This window comes from Phragmites australis, chromosome 10 (assembly GCF_958298935.1).
Source record: "Phragmites australis chromosome 10, lpPhrAust1.1, whole genome shotgun sequence".
Lineage (NCBI taxonomy): Eukaryota > Viridiplantae > Streptophyta > Magnoliopsida > Poales > Poaceae > Phragmites > Phragmites australis.
Window position 1 is genome coordinate 33,739,263 of NC_084930.1, and position 19,181 is coordinate 33,758,443.

Here is a 19,181-nt window from a genome sequence, read left to right on the forward strand (position 1 = left end):
GTATTAGACATCCATCAGAGGATAATCCGGTGAATAAATTTTTTGTGAGCTCGTCCAATTCAAATCTCTTTGAGCTCTAATTCCTTGACAGCTTCACCATGGACTTGTATGCTCTACCTAGCGCTAGAATTTAACAAGTGTGCATCATCTATGTCTAGACTCACTAAGTCAAGCTACTACTTTTAGCCCTCTTTATAGTACGATCAAAAGACTAAAAGAAAAGAAGACTTATACTACTCTAAGTATCCTCCATCTCCTTTGTGACACTTAGAACTAGAAGATCCTTAGTCTTAAAGCATATGTCCTTTGATTGTCCATATAAGCACTTTAGAGACCAAGATTACCTAAATGTCATTGTATACTGAATTTTTGATTCTCTTCAAAACAAATTGTTAGTCACAGTAATATGGTTGTAATTAATCACCGAAACACTTACCACTTACCTAGGGATCTAGATGCTACACCAACAATAATAATAGAGTATGAATAACTCTTTCTGTAGTAGTGAATAGATCTTCTGGCCATCATAGTTCTTCTAGAAAACCATCCACGTTGCACTATTTGTACACTTGCATCGACCTGCCATGGCCACACGCGCATCTCTTGCGCTCATCGATCGTTGCTATGCTCCACCTTGTGCCATGTTCGTCTTGTATCGCTCGTGTGTTGCATGACGTCTTGTAGATGCACAATTCTCACACGCTATGTGTGATCTTCCACATACTGTCTCTAGATCCAATCTAATTATAGCTCTAATACTTCTTGTTAAAAAAATTATCTATCAGCGAAAGCAATAAATCGATCTATCGAGACTATACACACGATCAGAGATAATATTAGAAACACGATATTTATTAACGAGATTCAGCTGAAGCATACATTTCCGATATATGACTACGGTAATTTTTGTTCTAGATACGGCACTGATCCGATTCATTTTATTTCTGAGTGAATCACATTCTGATTTTTTTTTAGAGGATCACATTCTGTATTCAAGTCGTTGTGGGCTGTGAGAGCACCGTTCTGCCTCTTCACCGGCAGCGTAATGCCCAACCTGCAGAACGGGCCGGTTTGGTCCAAGCGGCATCTCCCAAGCCACAACGGCCCGGCCACGCCCGCACCGCACGCGTCGTCCGGCTCCGACCGCCCCCCCAATGAGGGCTCTCGCGGCCGCCGCCTCGCCCCCGCTCCGCGCCCTCCTCCTACTCCTCTCCCCCAACCTCCCACCCGCCCCGCGCCCCCTGCTCACCATGAACCCCTCCTCCTCATCCTCTGGCGGCTACCACTCCAGGGCCGCCGCCTTCGCCTCCCCGCAGCCGCGCGGCGGGGGCGGCAGGCGACGCGGTGGCGACGGAGACGGGAGCCACCGCATCGACGCTCTCGGCCGCCTCCTGTAACGCTTAACCCCCATCCCTTCCTCCTCTGCCGTCGCGTCGTGTTTGTTTGCCGCTCGCTCACTGGCTGCTCTTGGACGCAGGACGAGGGTCTTGCGGCACATGGCGGCGGAGCTGGGCCTGAACATGAGGACCGACGGCTACGTGCGGGTTGGGGACCTGCTCAGGCTCAACCTACAGACCTTCGCCAAGGTCCCTCTCAAGTCCCATACGGTGGACGAAATCAGGGAGGTAATGCTTCATGATGCTGCTGAACAGCAGACAATACATGCTAGGCTATTAGCCCCTGGTGCACTAGGTTTTGGCACATGTTTCATCTTGTTAGCTTGCATTGCAAACTTGCAGTGGGGAACACCATTGTGCTGTAAATTTGCTGTGAATTGTGAGTGTTTTTTTAATTCAGTGTGATGAGAAAATTGTTGTCTCTTGCGTGCCTGTAGGCGGTCAGACGGGATAACAAGCAGAGGTTCAGTCTGTTGGAGGAAGATGGTGAGCTGTTGATCCGGGCGAACCAGGGGCACACAGTTACTGTATGTTATCTACCTAACATCTCCTGCATCAACCAGCTCGTATCTCATCCATAACTGTTTACTTTGCAGTAAATATTATTGTTGTAACTGCTGGAAGAATTAGAGACATAAAATTCTAAAACAGTAGTATTAGCGGTCTCTGTGACCATTTGATTGTGTTGATGCTCTTCCTAGGCAGAAATCACATTTCGTGTTTAGCTTGAGATGGAAATGTTTTCACATTAAAGTAGTCCTACATACAATGCTCAATTGTGTCTCTACTGTTGCAAACTACTCCCTCCGATCACAAATAAGTGTTGTTTTGGACATCGGCACGGTCACCAATGCGCTACTTTGACCACTATTTACTAGCATTAAATATATGCAAAATATAGCAAAGCTGTAATATTATGAAACAACTATTCAAGTTAAATCTAGCTATACTATTTTCAAAAATTCAATCGAAATATTCAAAGAGATATTGATGGTCAAAATTTAGATGCATTGACTGCATGCAATCCAAAACGACACTTATTTGTGACGGGAGGGAATAGTTATTTGAGAATAGGATAAACTTTCTGAAAGAATGAAAGGATGTGCAATGCATGTGCGTATGTCATGCATATGACTTATCATCAGAGGGTTCCTTGTATATGCTGTAGTCATATGTTCTACCATGGCACTTCAATCTTTATGTTAAGATACTTCTGTTTCAATTTTTATGTTAACATATTTCTGGTTTCACTGATTCTAGCTTTTGGCATTTGCTACATTTCAATGTAGCTTCTGTTTCTAATTAAGAAGCTTGATCGGCACTTTAGGCATGTTTTTTTGGAGACCACTATAGGCATGTTTTAATGCAACGATATTAGGTTTGAACATGGGGAATGTAAGCAATTTTGTTTTTTGTTACCCTGGACCCTGGTTAGCATATCTCCTATGGTGTTTTTTCCAGTATTATGGGTTGTGGCATGCATAGTTATTAAGGCGTCTCCTAATCGACGCTTAGGTGTCGGGGCGGTCGCCGCAACCGTTGACTTGCCTAATGGTGATGTGGCGTCCGCCTTGCCGGATATAGCGTTGCCTTATCACGCTGTGACGCTGTATCGTGCAAGGTGGACGCCGCGCAGTCGAAGGAAAGCGCACGTGGGGAGAAAAACTGAGAGCGCGTGTGGGGGAAAGAAGAGAGCACGCGCGTGTGGAAAAGAAGAGACAGAGAGGCAGAGCGCAGGACCAGACATCTAGACCTGAAGCCAGGGTATTAGGGCACGCCGCCATCACTCTCGCTCGACACCAGATCCGCTGTCGCCACATCCCATTGCCTCCGCATGCTACCGTCGCCGCCTGCCCGCCTCCCCAGTCCCCACCTCCTCCGCCGCTCCACACTCGCCTCCTTCGCCAGTTCCCTGTCGTTGCCTCCTGCTGCTCGCCGGTCCACCGCCATCGCCGCCTGCCCTCCTGCAGCGGCGCCTCAGACCCGGCGGATCTGTGCTCTGCTCCCCTGCAGCGGCGCATGGACTCCTCGCGTCGTCGCCTCTTGTTGAGTGGTATGTTCTTGATGTGCTTTGCTATTGCTTGACTGCTACTGCTTTTTTATTGCTTGACTGCTTGTGTGCTGTGCTAGTACTACTTCTGTTCTTGTTGAGTGGTATGTTCTTGATGTGCTGTGCTAGTGCTTGACTGCTAGTACTCTGCTACTGCTTGACTGCTAATTCTTTGCTAGTGCTTGACTGCTCGACTGCTTGTAGCCTCGTACATTCATGTGAAGTGAGTATAGCGTCGCCTCGCCGCACGCCATACTCGTCGCCTAAAAGGTGTGAAGGTAGTCAGGCACCTCGCATCGCTTTACCGCCATAATAACTATGGTGGCACGCAGTGCTAGGTCATTTTTTCTGAAGTGAATCGTGTCTACCCTTTATAAGTAACCAGCTTAGTGAAAAGAGACTGTAGAGCATCTAAATTTTTGGGCTTTCTGGCATCTTTTTTCTTCAGAATCACTACATACTGGCTAGACGACCTAGGAATTGCAGCTGGATTGGTTATTCTACTTCTCTTTTTATTAATCTTGCATACCTCTTGCAGACTGTTACTTCAGAGAGCTTGTTGAAACCCATTTTATCAGCTGATGAAGTCTCAGGTATGTATATTCATGAAGCTCACTTTTAGTATCTGCTCCTGAACGGAATGGCAGGCTTTATGCTAATTTCTTTCATCTGTAGTTTGTGTGCATGGAACTTACAGAAAAAATCTTGACTCGATTTTGCAATCTGGATTAAAGTGTATGGCAAGGTTGCATGTTCATTTCTCAAGTGGCTTACCATCCGATGGAGAAGTGATTAGTGGTATGCTTTGCCCTTATAAACACATTGTTGCATATTTTCTTATAAAAACAAGTAGACAGACTAAGTGAAGGTTAGCATGATTTTTCTAAAAAAACAAGGTTACTATTAAGTTTTCTGTGTAAATCTACTATGGTTCTGATCATTGCTGTTGATCCGTCAGTTAGCTGGTTTTGTTGACAACTTATATGGTCACATTTCTTTTCCTTATGCAGGTATAAGGCAGAATGTTAACATCTTGATACATTTAGACGTCAGCAAGGCACTGCAAGGTATCATATGCTGCCTGTTCATAGACCCAAATTATTTGTGTTTTCTTCTGTTTTCTTACCACAGGCTAATGTGTGGTAACCAAAATTCTTTTCAGATGGAATGAAGCTCTACATTTCAGACAACAGAGTGATCCTGACAGAAGGTTTCGATGGTGTCGTTCCTGTGAAGTACTTTGAGAAAATCGAAACATGGCCAGGAGGAGTGCCAATACCGTTTCAAAGATGAGTGGCCACATCAGTACCACTGCAGTTTCTGCATGGCTCCTTGTTCAGAATTTCAAATGCATGCATGTTACATCCCGGAAACTAACTTTTGTTCTATTATATTCCCGAAAGAGTTATTTCAGCAATTCAGCTGTGAGTAGGCATTGTTGTGCCGTTCTTGTGGAAGTGGTCATGCAAACCAGTTACTAGTTGGTAGCAAGCATTGCATGTGGATGGTGCCTCAATTACATCCACTGCTCCATCATATGACCTTGTTGGGTGTGACTCTGTAAGCTGCTATACACAGAATCCAGTGATTTCAGATATACACGATCTAATTTGCATCGCAACTCGTTTGCATGTCTTCTATGACGCGCTGTGTAAGATATTCGCAGTGCACAGAACACTGAGGGCGCACGTCCAACTCTGACAGGAACCAGTGCCGCCTTTGTTCAGTTCAAATGCCTTGATTTGCAGAAATAGCCTCATCTGTTGCTGCTGTAAGTTATAACAGCATCTGAATCTCTCTCTCTCTCTCTCTTTTTGACCGAGATTATTTGCACCCGTATCTGTATTCGGCAACATCTATTTTCGGCTCCGATTTTGATGAAAAAATGTGAGATAAAATATAGAATAATATTCGTTCGTATCCGATCCTATTTCAGCCTTAATACATTGGATAATACAAACTGGAAAACAATACGCCCCTCCGGACTCTTGCGAGTAACTGGAATCTCGGACCATAAATTGTAATAAAGTAGCGCATATGATGGCATCTTATGGTAGTAAGTACATTCTCAGTCGGTGTAGGCATGCTCATAGCCAGCGATTTGGCTGAACCTTCAGTTTAATGGAATTTACGAATTCCTTTGAAAAAAATGTCAGACTAGCAACCATCAAAGACATAGAAACAAATTTGTATATTTATTGTGGATGAACTAGATTCTTTGTATATTTGAAATATACATGAACAATGTAGATAGTTTTTCCTAAAACAATCAAATGTAAACACACTGAAAGAAAATAAAACAAATTCAAGGGAATGGAAGGGATAAGCCGTTTCTGAACTCAACCATTGGCCGGTCCGGTCCAGTACTCACCGACGGGTCCACCGTCATAGACACATAACTAAGGATTCTAAATACTACCTTCGAATAGGGCTGTCAACGAGTCAAGTTTGGTATGTCAAGCTCGAGCTCGATAAAAACTTGAGCCGAGTTTAAGCGAGCCTGAGTTGCAGATCAAGCCTAGAGATAGGCTCAAGTTCGGCTCGATTTAGCTCGAGCTTGGCTTGAGTGGGTTCGTTAATAATTAAAAACATAAATTTTCTTCTCAATTTCTAATCAAAATAAATTATTAAATTATTCAACGGAATAAGAGGCTCATGAACTTTGAGTCAGGCTCAAGCTTGACTCATTTAGTCTCACTAGCTTTGAGTCAGGCTTGAGCTCGGCTCAAACATTAGACGAACCGATCTCGAATGGCAAATTTGGGAATTTAGACAACATACGTGACCGTATTTGCGAAAATAGACAACATGTCGACGTATTTGCAAATCTAGCACTCGTATTTAGTATCTCAAATACCGAAATTTGAATTTCGGAAACTGAAAATCCGAAAACACCGTATTCGGCAACCGAGGTGCCGAATACGGCACTGTGGGCCGTATTCGGCACCTCAGTTGCCGAATACAGGGTGTATTCGGCAACTGAGGTGCCGAATACGGCCCACAGTGCCGTATTCGGCACCTCGGTTGCCGAATACGCCGGCCGACCGATTTGCCACCGATTTTTGCTGCGTCGCATCAATCTCTTTTACGTCACATCAATCAATTTTCCCTTCCCTCCCGTGATGCTTTCGGCCGGTGCATGCATGTGTTGTTTTGGCGCCACACGCCGAGAGATCGCTGCTCTGCTGAATAAATTGAGGTCGCAGCAGCAGCAGAGCAGAGAAGGGAGAAGAGAAGGGAGCAGAGGAACGCGAGAAGCATCAGCAGAAGAGGAGCAACGCAAGCATTTAATTAGCTTTCGTACCGGTTAGTCCTTATATTACCTATTTAATACTTAGGTTAGTAATATTATTTAGAGTAATTAGCTTATTTGGTTAGTCCGTTTCGAAGTAGATTAGTTTTTCAAGAGTAGATTGTTTAATCCGTTCAATTATATTTTTTTAATTATATTAATTTGATAAATTAGAGTACTTTGATTATATAAATTAGATTATTTAATTACGTTATTAGAGTACTTAGAATTTAATTAGAGTACTTAGTTTATTTAATTAGAGTACTTAGATTATACAAATTAGATTATTTAATTACGTTATTAGATTACTTAGATTAATTAATTAGAGTACTTAGTTTATTTAATTAGATTAAATGAATTAAATTATTTGATAAATTAGAGTACTTAGATTAATTAATTACGATGCTTAGTTTGATTATATGAATTTGATTAGTCTATATAATTATATTATTTAATTAGTTTGATATCATGAATTTCTTTCAACATTGTAATTAGATTGTGTCCTTTGTATAATTATATGAATGTCCTTATCCGGTAAAATTAGAAAAAATTACGTGTACCTTTGTTTAGCAGATACAATATTATGAAGCTTGTAATATATTCTAATTTGTTGTTCACCTATTTGTTGAACCATGAAGCCTTAAATCATTATCATGGCTCATGGTGGTCTTCCTGAGCTTCTTCAGCAGCGGTACGACGAGAACTATAGGGGAAGGATGATATTCACAGGACAACAGGTACCACGTTTATATGTGCTATTTCATTGGTACGAGAATTTTGAACTAACGCTGTACATGTATTGGATAACTCATGCAGTTGGGTCCGTTACGAGCCCGGAGTGTGCACAAGATTAAGGAGTTGGACCCTCGATTCCACGAGCCACTCGCACGGGCGGGACTACTACCTTTCGCTCTCATGATGGCCGGAGCTCCCATGGAGGTCGGTGGTAGGACACCTCTCCCGGCAATTGATGAGGCACTGCTCACAGGTCTCGTCGACCGCTGGCGTCCTGAGACACACACTTTCCACTTTCCTTTTGGTGAGATGGCAGTAACACTGCGGGACGTGGCCATGCTGACCGGGCTGCCAATAAGGGGTGCCCCGTTAATAGTTTCGCGACCCGCAAGGGAGCAGTGGAAGGGTTATGTTGCAGATAGGTAATTATTTGTTATGTAATGCATTTAAAATATTACAGTGCTATTAAAGCGTCATTGACCATCTGCATCTTATAGGTTTGGTGTGCAATACGACGGGAATGATGCTGGCCTCTCCATGTCCTGGGTTCATGGGCTGACACAGTTCGGTCCATGCCCACTGGATGTGGACGAGAATACACTTATGCAACACTATGAGGTGTACTTATACGTCCTGCTCGGAGGCATCATGTTCTGCAACACGGCAGGCGATTATGTCGTCCCACATATTGTATGGTTAGCAGCCCACCTCGCGTCACATCCTTATGAGCCTACATCTTACAGTTGGGGATCTGCAGTGTTGGCTACAACCTACAGAGGATTGTGTGATGCAACCCAGCGAACAAAGAGGAAGGCAACCATTACAGGGTGCTTACATCTCTTACAGTTATGGAGTTGGGAGTACCTCCCGATTTCCAGACCTTGGGTGCTCAAGTGCTACTACCCAGTTCACATCTCTGATGGCATTGCAGATGACATAAGGCCAACGATGGGGTATCGGTGGATTCATGCCAGGCTAAGATGGAGTCAGCAGCAAGACCATGGTAACTACTCCAGGGTGATAAGTGACCTGGACATCCTTAGCGCTGATCTAGTGGATTGGGATCCATGGCGTATGGCACGAGTAAAAGAAATTGCAGATGGTGGACTCCTGGCATCCTCTTGTAGCCGTGACGCAGACTTATGGTTGACCACATGCTTCTTGTTGTACATGAACTGCGTGGAAGTATATTCTCCAGAACGTGTACAGAGGCAGTTCGGGTACCGACAGGTGGTGCCTGTTCCAGCACCACGAGACGCCGGACGGGCGCACGAGTAAGTGTGTTATTGTATGTTGCCTTAGTACATTGGTTATCCATGTTAACAAATTATAACTGTTTATGTCACGTACAGGTAGAGCTCAAAGGGGGGCGGAGGCACGCAGGACTGGGCATCCAAGAATGCCGAGTACATACGGAGGTGGACAGAATCAGCTGCGGTGGATGTCATCATTACTGCTGGACAATACGACGAGGCCACGTACTGGGACTACCTTGCTTGGTACCGTTCGCGCACGCGTGCCACCTTACTCAGCGGACCTGTACAGCCGGGCCCCAGACCCTTCCCCGAGGATCGTGCCCGCCTACTTCATGTTGTGGTAAGTGATGCGTTACTTATATTGGTTTTCTTTGGAAAATCTGTGTATTACTGACATGTCACTCATCTTATACAGACTGAAGAGGCGTATGAGATGCATACGCAAGCGGATCAACCTTTTGGGGAACCAAGCAGGTCATCATCGCAGAGGGATCGTAACCCTCTCCGGGAGTACATGAGGACAAGAGGATCCCGCTTCCTAAACGCTATACGTGGTCTAGGTGGGTGTGCCCCGCAATGGAGGGGGTACGACCAACATGCCATGGACCCGTCTCGTGCCTCCCACAGCAGGCGGTCCTCCCACAGCAGGCGGTCATCCAGTGCTTGTGAGGAACCCGTCCGGTCAGAATCACGACATACATCTTCAGCTTCGGCGCGTCATGTCTCATGTTCCGGTGCTGAGGCCGAGGAGTGCACGCAGCCTCCTGCGCCCGAGCAGGTTACGCTGGGTTCACTAGCATCTCCGGCTACGATGACACCTCCGGCTGCAGCATCTACTCATCAGGAGGACGTCGTTGACTACACGCAGCAGACCCCTTGCTGGAGCGACTCTAATGCTTTTGACTGGGGTGCTGCAATGCATGCGACCGCCACCTTCACTGATCTACTCGGCGGACAGTCCTCCCATGATCTCAATGAACCTGGAAGTTCACATTGGTACCAGCATGGCGAGCCTTCGGCACACTGGACTCCATCGGAGCACGTTCTAGGGCCGTCCACACTTCCGCACGAGGATCCTTCGGCATGGTACATGCAGAGCCGAGTAAGCGGGGCGGGATACACATTCGGTGGGGTTCCCACAGGGCAGGCAGATGATGATGAAGACGACCAAGGGCACGCAAGGCAGGGGCCTGCGCAGGCTGCTGGGATGAGAGCCACACACCCGCCAGACGCTTACACGCCTGGAGATTGTGTGAGGCATCGTCGCCGTTGAGTAGCCAGGACAATTTGTCATGACACATGTATTATTGATTTTAATGTCGAGGTCATCCCTATTATGTCTTATTCACTGTATTGTTAATTTAAGAAATTCTCAGTACAGAGGAAACAATAGTAGTTGTAAAGCATAAGTAGCATGGAACCCGGTACAGAGGTTACACATAAAGAGCGAACAACAACAAACATTATCATGTACGATACGCCTAAAGAACATAATATCATGCCTTAAGGGAATAAAATATATAGGGTTACAATAGATACTTAGGGCGAAGGAAAGTGGCGACGCAAATTAGCGTAAGAATTCCAGGTGCGATGGTCAAAGCTATCCGGGTAAGATGGTTGTCGTCTCCGAGGTGGTTCTGGGAAGTTGTAAAAATGAGTACGAGCAAATCCATCATCATTTTCAGGGTCATCGGTGTCCTCCGGAGATGGAAGCCTCGGAGGGCGGGGTCGTTGTGGCATGAAATCGTCGTCGTCGTCATCATCTTGAGGTTTCTCCGAGGTGGTACCACGTCCTATTTCCCTATCAGTTGTATGGCATCTCGATGTTGTGCGTGAACGTCCTCTTGCAGTGTTCCTATAACTTTCTCCTGTATTTCTGTTCGAACGTCTAGGCATGGGGGGCATGAAATCGTCATCGTCTTCGTCCTCGTCATTATCTGGATGATTCGTAGAGGTCGCCTCTGTACCCCTTTGATTCGCTGACTGTCGTCGTCTTCTACGCGAACCAGGCATCACACCCCCGTCGAAGAGCATACACATCGTCAAGAAGTATGAGATTTCTTTGTTGATCAACTGTTCGTCTTCCGGGAAAGCCTGACGCAGAAGAGGACCGTTCGAATCAATGGAAATAAGATAAGTAGGGTGACCAAATGTTTATATGACATACCTGATGTGAGGAACCGTCCAAATAGTATTCTAATTAATCATCAGGAGGATCATTAGTCATAATCACAACCTCGACGATTAACCAGAATACCATTCCGGTAGTCCCGGCACGTGTTTTGTGCCCAGGATCGGAACACATGCCTTCCAACTCAAATATCACAACACAGTTTAATAGAGAGCAAATAATTAAACTGGATTACCATTGTTAAACAAGCAACTGCTTCCACAATTTACAACAAAAGAGGAACAACAACAACTACTATGCAGCGGAAGAAAAACCTATACAACAAAAGAGTATGGAGCCGTATGCCCTTAGGCTCCATACCAAAAGCGCCAGAGTTCGGAGTAGAAGGTGCTACTCCTGCCCGCCACCCTGATCGGCAGGCACAAAGTAGCCGAACACTGCCTCTTCTTCGCCGACCTGCGAACCTGGAAGCAACTTAAGGGCAGCACCCTTAGTACGAAGGTACTAGCAAGTCTTACACAGTATGAGTATATATATTCTCGACTCCAAGGATCATGCATTTAAAGCTGTAGCAAGGATTAAGACATGTTTAAGTTCATTAAGCGGTAAGCAACCTAGACTCTAGGTGTAAGCAACTGACTTAACCAACCACCAACTCAAACCCTGCCAACTACCTGATCAAAACAGATATGTAACAACAAGTGTATAAAGGTAAACCATTCCCACCAAACCACCAACCACATACCGACCAAACCACCCCAATCCAACCATGCCACAACCCACATCGAAACTCTACGACCAAAACATGGTCGCTCGGTGGAGATAAGCGATAGCGATGCTCATGACCGAGAGCGCGGCAGCTCGAACTGATTATACACCCTGCAGGGGGATACTCCTGGACCCACACGACACAGGGACCATACGGCTTGTGCCACCCGCTAAGATGCGCACAAGGGGGTACCCGTGACAACCTTTCCCAACCAGGCCCAACCATGTGGATCAACCATAGCTCGGCACGGCGGTATTAGAACTACTCCCCGAGCAAACTAATACCGCTAAAAGCCCGGACTCAAACCGGACTCACACCGTCTATGACGAGGCCCACATGACCACGTCTGCGAAGGTAATCGGCTCGCCTACCATTATATCAGCATGTGGTGAGTAAGGTAGGTGCTAAAGCCGACTACACCGATGATCGGTGCTTAACCGGTGCAAGCGGTCTACGGTGTCCGGGTTCCCTCCCCGAACTGCCTGAGGACTCCTCGTGAGCAGATGACACCCCTAACACCGCCCACACCTCGTCTCAACTCACCACTCACCAAACCGACTCATCATCAACACAACCATAAGTGCGAACAAGTAATAAGTCCTAGGCTCGCGACAACGGTGGACGCCGTCGTCGACTTCTACCGGAAAGCTTAAGTACCACTAAGCATAGCGAACTAAAATTAGACCTCGATGACACCACTAGGCTCCTAGGAACAACACATGACATGTGACCGAAATGGGATAATGCATCGGCATAGGTTCTACCCAACTCAGTACCCGACACATGCAATGTATACATAAGCGTAGATAACATATTAAATTTTCAAGTAGACACGGTGCAATATGAACGATGCTTGCCTTGCTGCCCTGAATCAGAAAGGTGGGACGCCTCACGATCGCCCACGGCCTCCGGGATCGACGGATCGGCGTTCACTACAGAGAGCAACGCGTGCAATGTAATGAGCATGTATGAAATGCGATCATGTAAGAAAAATATGCTCCACAATACATGACAACATTATTCCAAGATCGTACTGTCCAAACCAGAATTTTCCAAGTGGTCTCAAAAAGTTTGGAGTTCCTACGAATTAACTACGAATTTTACAAGCTATCAGCTATCAGGAAAGCCTGATAAACCGTGCTCGAGGTGCCCGGGATGAACAGTACTCACGGGTACCCGGGGTGAACAGTACCCGGGGGTGCTCGGGGTGAACAGTACCCGGGGGTGCTCGGGTGAATAGTACCGGGGTCCTCGGGATCGACCGTGCTCGGGTGCTCGGGGTGAATCAGTACAGGGGTGCTCGGGTGCTCGGGTGAACAGTACCCGGGGGTCGTCGGGTGAACAGTACCCAGGGGTGCTCGGGAGTGCTCGGGGGTGAACAGTACCCGGGGGTGCTCGGTGAACAGTACCAGGGTCCTCGGGATCGACCGTGCTCGGGTTCTCGGGTGAACAGTACCCGGGGGTCGTCGGGTGAACAGTACCCGGGTGCTCGGGAGTGCTCGGGGTGACTGCGCTCGGGTGCTCGGGTGCTCGGGTGAACAGTACCAGGGGGTCGTCGGGTGAACAGTACCCGGGGTGCTCGGGGGTGCTCGGGGTGACTGCGCTCGGGGTGCTCGGGTGAACAGTACCCGGGGTGCTCGGGAGTGCTCGGGGTGACTGCGCTCGTGCTCGGGTGAACAGTACCCGGGGTTGTCGGGTGAACAGTACCCGGGGTGCTCGGGAGTGCTCGGGGTGAATGTGCTCGTGCTCGGGTGAACAGTACCCCCGGGTCGTCGGGTGAACAGTATCAGGGGTGCTCGGGTGAACAGTACCCGGCGCTACAGTAAAATCAGCCTCGCGCAGCTCCAGAACAGCAACCATTACGAAGGGAAAAACTGGGCTAAACTAACCTGGGAGTCTCTCTAAATCAAAAGTAAAAATGCCTAGAAGGGTGTACAGGGTCTAGACTTTGCTCAACCGCCTAGTAACATGATTCCTAACTCAAATCCACATAAATCCTCATTTGTTCCCAGACTGCAAAACTTTAAGAACTTTGCAACCCTAGTTCCAGATTCAAGATCTATCCAACCAAAAATGAGCATACTTGCCATGGGAGCCTAGCAGACTCACCCAAGGTCCTTTGCTGAGGTTGGTGACCGCCAGTTGAAGGAGGAAACGACGGAAAATGGCTTGGAGAAGAGAGGAAAAACTGCTGCTTCCTTGCTTCTCCCAAAGAACACCAAACAAGTTCAGAACCAGCTCGAATTCCTTCGGGGAAACTGAAAATGAATTGGATGGACGAGTAGTCCTTGAGCTGGTGGTCTCGTGAGTACCACATACGTACCTTGATCTTGCTCCCAGAGGTAGGGATCCAAAAGGGGAAAAAGGGAGCCTAAGAGAGAGAGTGAGAGAGACAGCCAACTCCAACTTGCTTCCTCAAAAAGCCTCATATGGTGGAGTGGGTGAGGAGTACGTATGGGCAAGTTTGAGGGGAGAGAGAGCTGTTGCCCACTTATAGAGAGATATTTTCCACCCAAGTGGGCCCTATTTACCTAGAGGAAAGTCCAGACTTGCTTCCAGCTCCTTTATTTCTCTTAGTTTTTCCTTCTCCCACCTCATGGACTCAAAGAGAAGTGCTCCAGTGATCCCAAACTGGAACATGAAGCTGAAATTGCATGTTTTAGGATTAAAACACACAATTATGGATTTCGGGACGTGACAAACCTCCCCCCCTAAAAAGAATCTCGTCCCGAGATTCAGTACGAGTCGTGGAGAGAACGATGAGCACACTCATGTGAGAGATTCCAAATATGCCATATTACGACATCTTTCACAAGTTCTCAAAGAACTCAGGATACTCGGAGCGGAGCTTATCTTCCCGCTCCCATGTCGCTTCGGCTTCTGTATGGTTGCTCCATTGGACTTTCAGGAATTTGATAGAATGGCGCCGTGTCTTGCGCTCGGCTTCATCCAAGATACAAATTGGTCGCTCACAATATGTCAAATCCGGTTGCAACTCTTGGGGTGCAATTTCAACGACTTCCGTCGGGACTCGGAGACACTTCTTCAATTGTGACACATGGAACACATTGTGTACGGCGGAGAGAGACGGAGGTAAGTCCAACTGGTACGCGACCTCTCCACGCCGAGCAAGAATCTGAAATGGACCAACATACCGAGGCGCCAATTTGCCTCGGACTTGGAATCGACGAACGCCTTTGAGAGGTGAGACCTTCAGGTACACGTGATCCCCCACCTCAAAGGTGAGCTCTCGGCGACGTCGATCCGCATAGCTCTTCTGCCTAGACTGGGCCGTGAGAATACTCCTGCGGATATTCTGGACATGGTCTTCTGCCTCCTTGACCAAATCCGGACCCAGAAAAGCCCGCTCACCGGATTCAGACCAATTCAGCGGCGTACGGCACCTCCGACCATAAAGGGCCTCGAATGGCGCCATCCCAATACTAGCCTGGAAACTGTTGTTATACGAAAATTCCGCGAACGGCAGGCATATGTCCCACTTCTTCCCATAAGTGAGCACACAAGCACGGAGCATATCTTCGAGAATCTGATTTACCCTCTCCGTCTGACCATCCGTCTGCGGGTGATACGCCGTGCTGTGGAACAATTCGGTTTCCATAGCCTCCTGGAAACTTCTCCAGAAATGAGAAGTAAACTGTGTACCCCGATCAGAAACGATCTTCTTCGGCACTCCATGGAGACAAACAATTCTAGTGAGGTACAACTCCGCATACTGCTTAGCAGAATAAGTGGTCCTGACAGGAAGGAAATGCGCGGATTTTGTCAACCGGTCCACGATGACCCAAATAGAGTCATACCCACTCGAAGTCTTCGGTAAGCCAGTAATGAAATCCATCCCAACTTCTTCCCACTTCCAAGATGGAATGGGCAAAGGCTGGAGTGTGCCGGCAGGCTTGATGTGTTCAGCCTTCACCCTTCGGCAGACGTCGCACTCAGACACATACCTAGCAATCTCCCGCTTCATGCGAGTCCACCAGAAACGGGGTTTCAAATCCTGATACATCTTTGTACTGCCAGGGTGAATGGATAGCAACGAATCATGAGCCTCATCAAGGATCTTCTTCCTCAGCGCCTCGACCCTCGGAACCACTAAACGGTCCCCAAACCAGATAACGCCTTGATCATCCTCAGTAAAGCACAAGGCCTGCCCGATCTTCCTCTTCTCTCGAATTCGGGCCATACCCTTATCATGCCTCTGTGCAGCCTTAATCTCATCAATGAGCGTGGACTTGATTTCGAGATTGGCAATAAAACTGTCCGGCACCATATCAAGCCCAAGACGCCGGAAATCGTCGCATAACGTGGAATCCATCGGCGAGGCTACAAGACAGTGACAATGAGCCCTTCGACTCAAAGCGTCGGCGACCACATTCGCCTTGCCAGGATGGTAGTGAACCTCCAGTTCGTAGTCTTTGATCAACTCAAGCCACCTGCGCTGCCTCATGTTCAAATCTGACTGCGTGAAGATGTACTTCAGGCTCTTGTGATCCGTGTAGATACGGCACAAGTTGCCCATCAAGTAGTGGCGCCACATCTTCAGAGCGTGCACGACAGCTGCAAGTTCAAGATCATGTGTCGGATAGTTCTCCTCGTGACGCTTCAGCTGTCGGGATGCATATGCAATGACTCGGTCCTCCTGCATCAAAACACAGCCGAGACCGATGCCGGACGCGTCGCAATACACATCAAATCCTCTGGTCACATCAGGCTGAGCAAGCACTGGAGCGGTCGTGAGCAGCTTCTTCAATGTCTGGAAGGCAGACTCACAGGCATCTGACCACTCAAACACGCTGCCTTGCTTCAACAACTGAGTCATCGGCTTCGCAACCTTGGAGAAGTTCTCGATGAAACGACGGTAATAGCCTGCAAGTCCAAGAAAACTCCGGATCTCACTGACATTCTGGGGCTGAACCCAGTCGAGCACATCCTGCACCTTGCTCGGGTCAACTGCCACTCCGTTCTCTGATAGAACATGTCCCAGAAAAGCCACCTCCCTGAGCCAGAACTCACACTTGCTGAACTTGGCATACAACTGATGCTCTCGGAGCCTGCCCAGAACAATACGGAGGTGCCCAATGTGCTCTTGTACAGTCTTGGAGTATATCAGAATGTCGTCAATGAAAACAATGACAAACTTGTCCAACTCCTCCATGAATACCGAGTTCATGAGGTACATAAAGAAAGCCGGCGCATTAGTCAAGCCAAACGACATAACGGTGAACTCATACAAGCCGTATCTAGTAGAGAATGCTGTCTTTGGAATATCCTCTGGTCGGACCTTGATCTGGTGATAGCCCAGCCTCAAGTCAATCTTTGAGAAGACTCGGGCTCCAGTCAACTGATCAAACAAGATGTCAATCCTAGGAAGCGGATACACATTCTTGAAATGTAAAATAACAGGGGGAAACGTCAAATTCCGACTCAGCACAATGCGTTCGCCGGATATATTGTTAGAATCCCGTAATACATGTACAAACATGAATGCATGCATGAATGCCATGAAATGATGCATGCTCGAACCTAGCTACCGCTTCTTTCTCAAAATAAGAACCGCACCTGCAAGCATCAAAATCACAGGCAGTTTATAACATCCAGAACGTACCCTTCGCGCTAGAAAGAGTAAGAGCGCGAACGGCCCTTGTACCACATGCCGTACAAGCGACAATCCATACGTCGACAACGACGTATTCACTTCCCGTAGACCCTACGGGACATCTCGTGTAAACGCCACACGAGTAGACGACCATGTCTCCCATCGCATGGTGGATGTTCATACGCTATTGCTAGCGTATTCACTTCCCGTACGGATCACCGTACGGAACATGCCGGGCCCCTGCCTCGCATCCGGCTGAGCCCTCGGTGATTAACCGCCACCGAGCGTCGTACCCTACCTTCCGATGATGCAAAGCCGAAGATGCAATGCTCAACATGAATCAATGCAGGGTCGAAAGCAAAACAACGTGGTGTAAGACATATAAACGTCACTCATAATACGCATTTTAACTTAGGGGCATAAACGATAGCAGTTTAATACCTATTAGACATGAAGAGGCATAAACATAAATTATGGGTTGTTTAGGTGAAGTTGTCGACTTACTAAACAACGCACTAATTATGTTTAGGCTACTAAATTAAACCAGGCTCTGATACCAAGCTGTGAGGAACCGTCCAAATAGTATTCTAATTAATCATCAGGAGGATCATTAGTCATAATCACAACCTCGACGATTAACCAGAATACCATTCCGGTAGTCCCGGCACGTGTTTTGTGCCCAGGATCGGAACACATGCCTTCCAACTCAAATATCACAACACAGTTTAATAGAGAGCAAATAATTAAACTGGATTACCATTGTTAAACAAGCAACTGCTTCCACAATTTACAACAAAAGAGGAACAACAACAACTACTATGCAGCGGAAGAAAAACCTATACAACAAAAGAGTATGGAGCCGTATGCCCTTAGGCTCCATACCAAAAGCGCCAGAGTTCGGAGTAGAAGGTGCTACTCCTGCCCGCCACCCTGATCGGCAGGCACAAAGTAGCCGAACACTGCCTCTTCTTCGCCGACCTGCGAACCTGGAAGCAACTTAAGGGCAGCACCCTTAGTACGAAGGTACTAGCAAGTCTTACACAGTATGAGTATATATATTCTCGACTCCAAGGATCATGCATTTAAAGCTGTAGCAAGGATTAAGACATGTTTAAGTTCATTAAGCGGTAAGCAACCTAGACTCTAGGTGTAAGCAACTGACTTAACCAACCACCAACTCAAACCCTGCCAACTACCTGATCAAAACAGATATGTAACAACAAGTGTATAAAGGTAAACCATTCCCACCAAACCACCAACCACATACCGACCAAACCACCCCAATCCAACCATGCCACAACCCACATCGAAACTCTACGACCAAAACATGGTCGCTCGGTGGAGATAAGCGATAGCGATGCTCATGACCGAGAGCGCGGCAGCTCGAACTGATTATACACCCTGCAGGGGGATACTCCTGGACCCACACGACACAGGGACCATACGGCTTGTGCCACCCGCTAAGATGCGCACAAGGGGGTACCCGTGACAACCTTTCCCAACCAGGCCCAACCATGTGGATCAACCATAGCTCGGCACGGCGGTATTAGAACTACTCCCCGAGCAAACTAATACCGCTAAAAGCCCGGACTCAAACCGGACTCACACCGTCTATGACGAGGCCCACATGACCACGTCTGCGAAGGTAATCGGCTCGCCTACCATTATATCAGCATGTGGTGAGTAAGGTAGGTGCTAAAGCCGACTACACCGATGATCGGTGCTTAACCGGTGCAAGCGGTCTACGGTGTCCGGGTTCCCTCCCCGAACTGCCTGAGGACTCCTCGTGAGCAGATGACACCCCTAACACCGCCCACACCTCGTCTCAACTCACCACTCACCAAACCGACTCATCATCAACACAACCATAAGTGCGAACAAGTAATAAGTCCTAGGCTCGCGACAACGGTGGACGCCGTCGTCGACTTCTACCGGAA

General features: G+C 47.5%; 2 protein-coding genes across 3 annotated transcripts; both read left to right on the plus strand.

Moving 5' to 3' along the window:
• The first annotated feature begins 1,081 nt into the window (after positions 1-1,081).
• LOC133930913 (uncharacterized) lies at positions 1,082-5,068 on the plus strand. Of its 2 annotated transcripts, XM_062377689.1 has the most exons (7): positions 1,085-1,393; positions 1,478-1,625; positions 1,835-1,924; positions 3,986-4,040; positions 4,123-4,245; positions 4,458-4,514; positions 4,610-5,068. In XM_062377689.1, exons 1-7 carry the CDS (start codon positions 1,155-1,157, stop codon positions 4,738-4,740), a joined length of 843 nt encoding a protein of 280 aa, XP_062233673.1. In that variant the 5' UTR covers positions 1,085-1,154; the 3' UTR covers positions 4,741-5,068. The 2 variants fall into 2 exon arrangements, with proteins under 2 accessions (XP_062233674.1, XP_062233673.1); XM_062377690.1 differs by lacking the exon at positions 4,123-4,245 and having other exon boundaries at positions 1,082-1,393.
• A 2,363-nt stretch (positions 5,069-7,431) lies between these two features.
• On the plus strand, positions 7,432-9,384 carry LOC133930914 (serine/threonine-protein phosphatase 7 long form homolog). The gene is made up of 3 exons (XM_062377691.1): positions 7,432-7,896; positions 7,972-9,070; positions 9,146-9,384. Exons 1-2 carry the CDS (start codon positions 7,550-7,552, stop codon positions 8,750-8,752), a joined length of 1,128 nt encoding a protein of 375 aa, XP_062233675.1. The 5' UTR covers positions 7,432-7,549; the 3' UTR covers positions 8,753-9,070; positions 9,146-9,384.
• Positions 9,385-19,181: the final 9,797 nt, after the last annotated feature.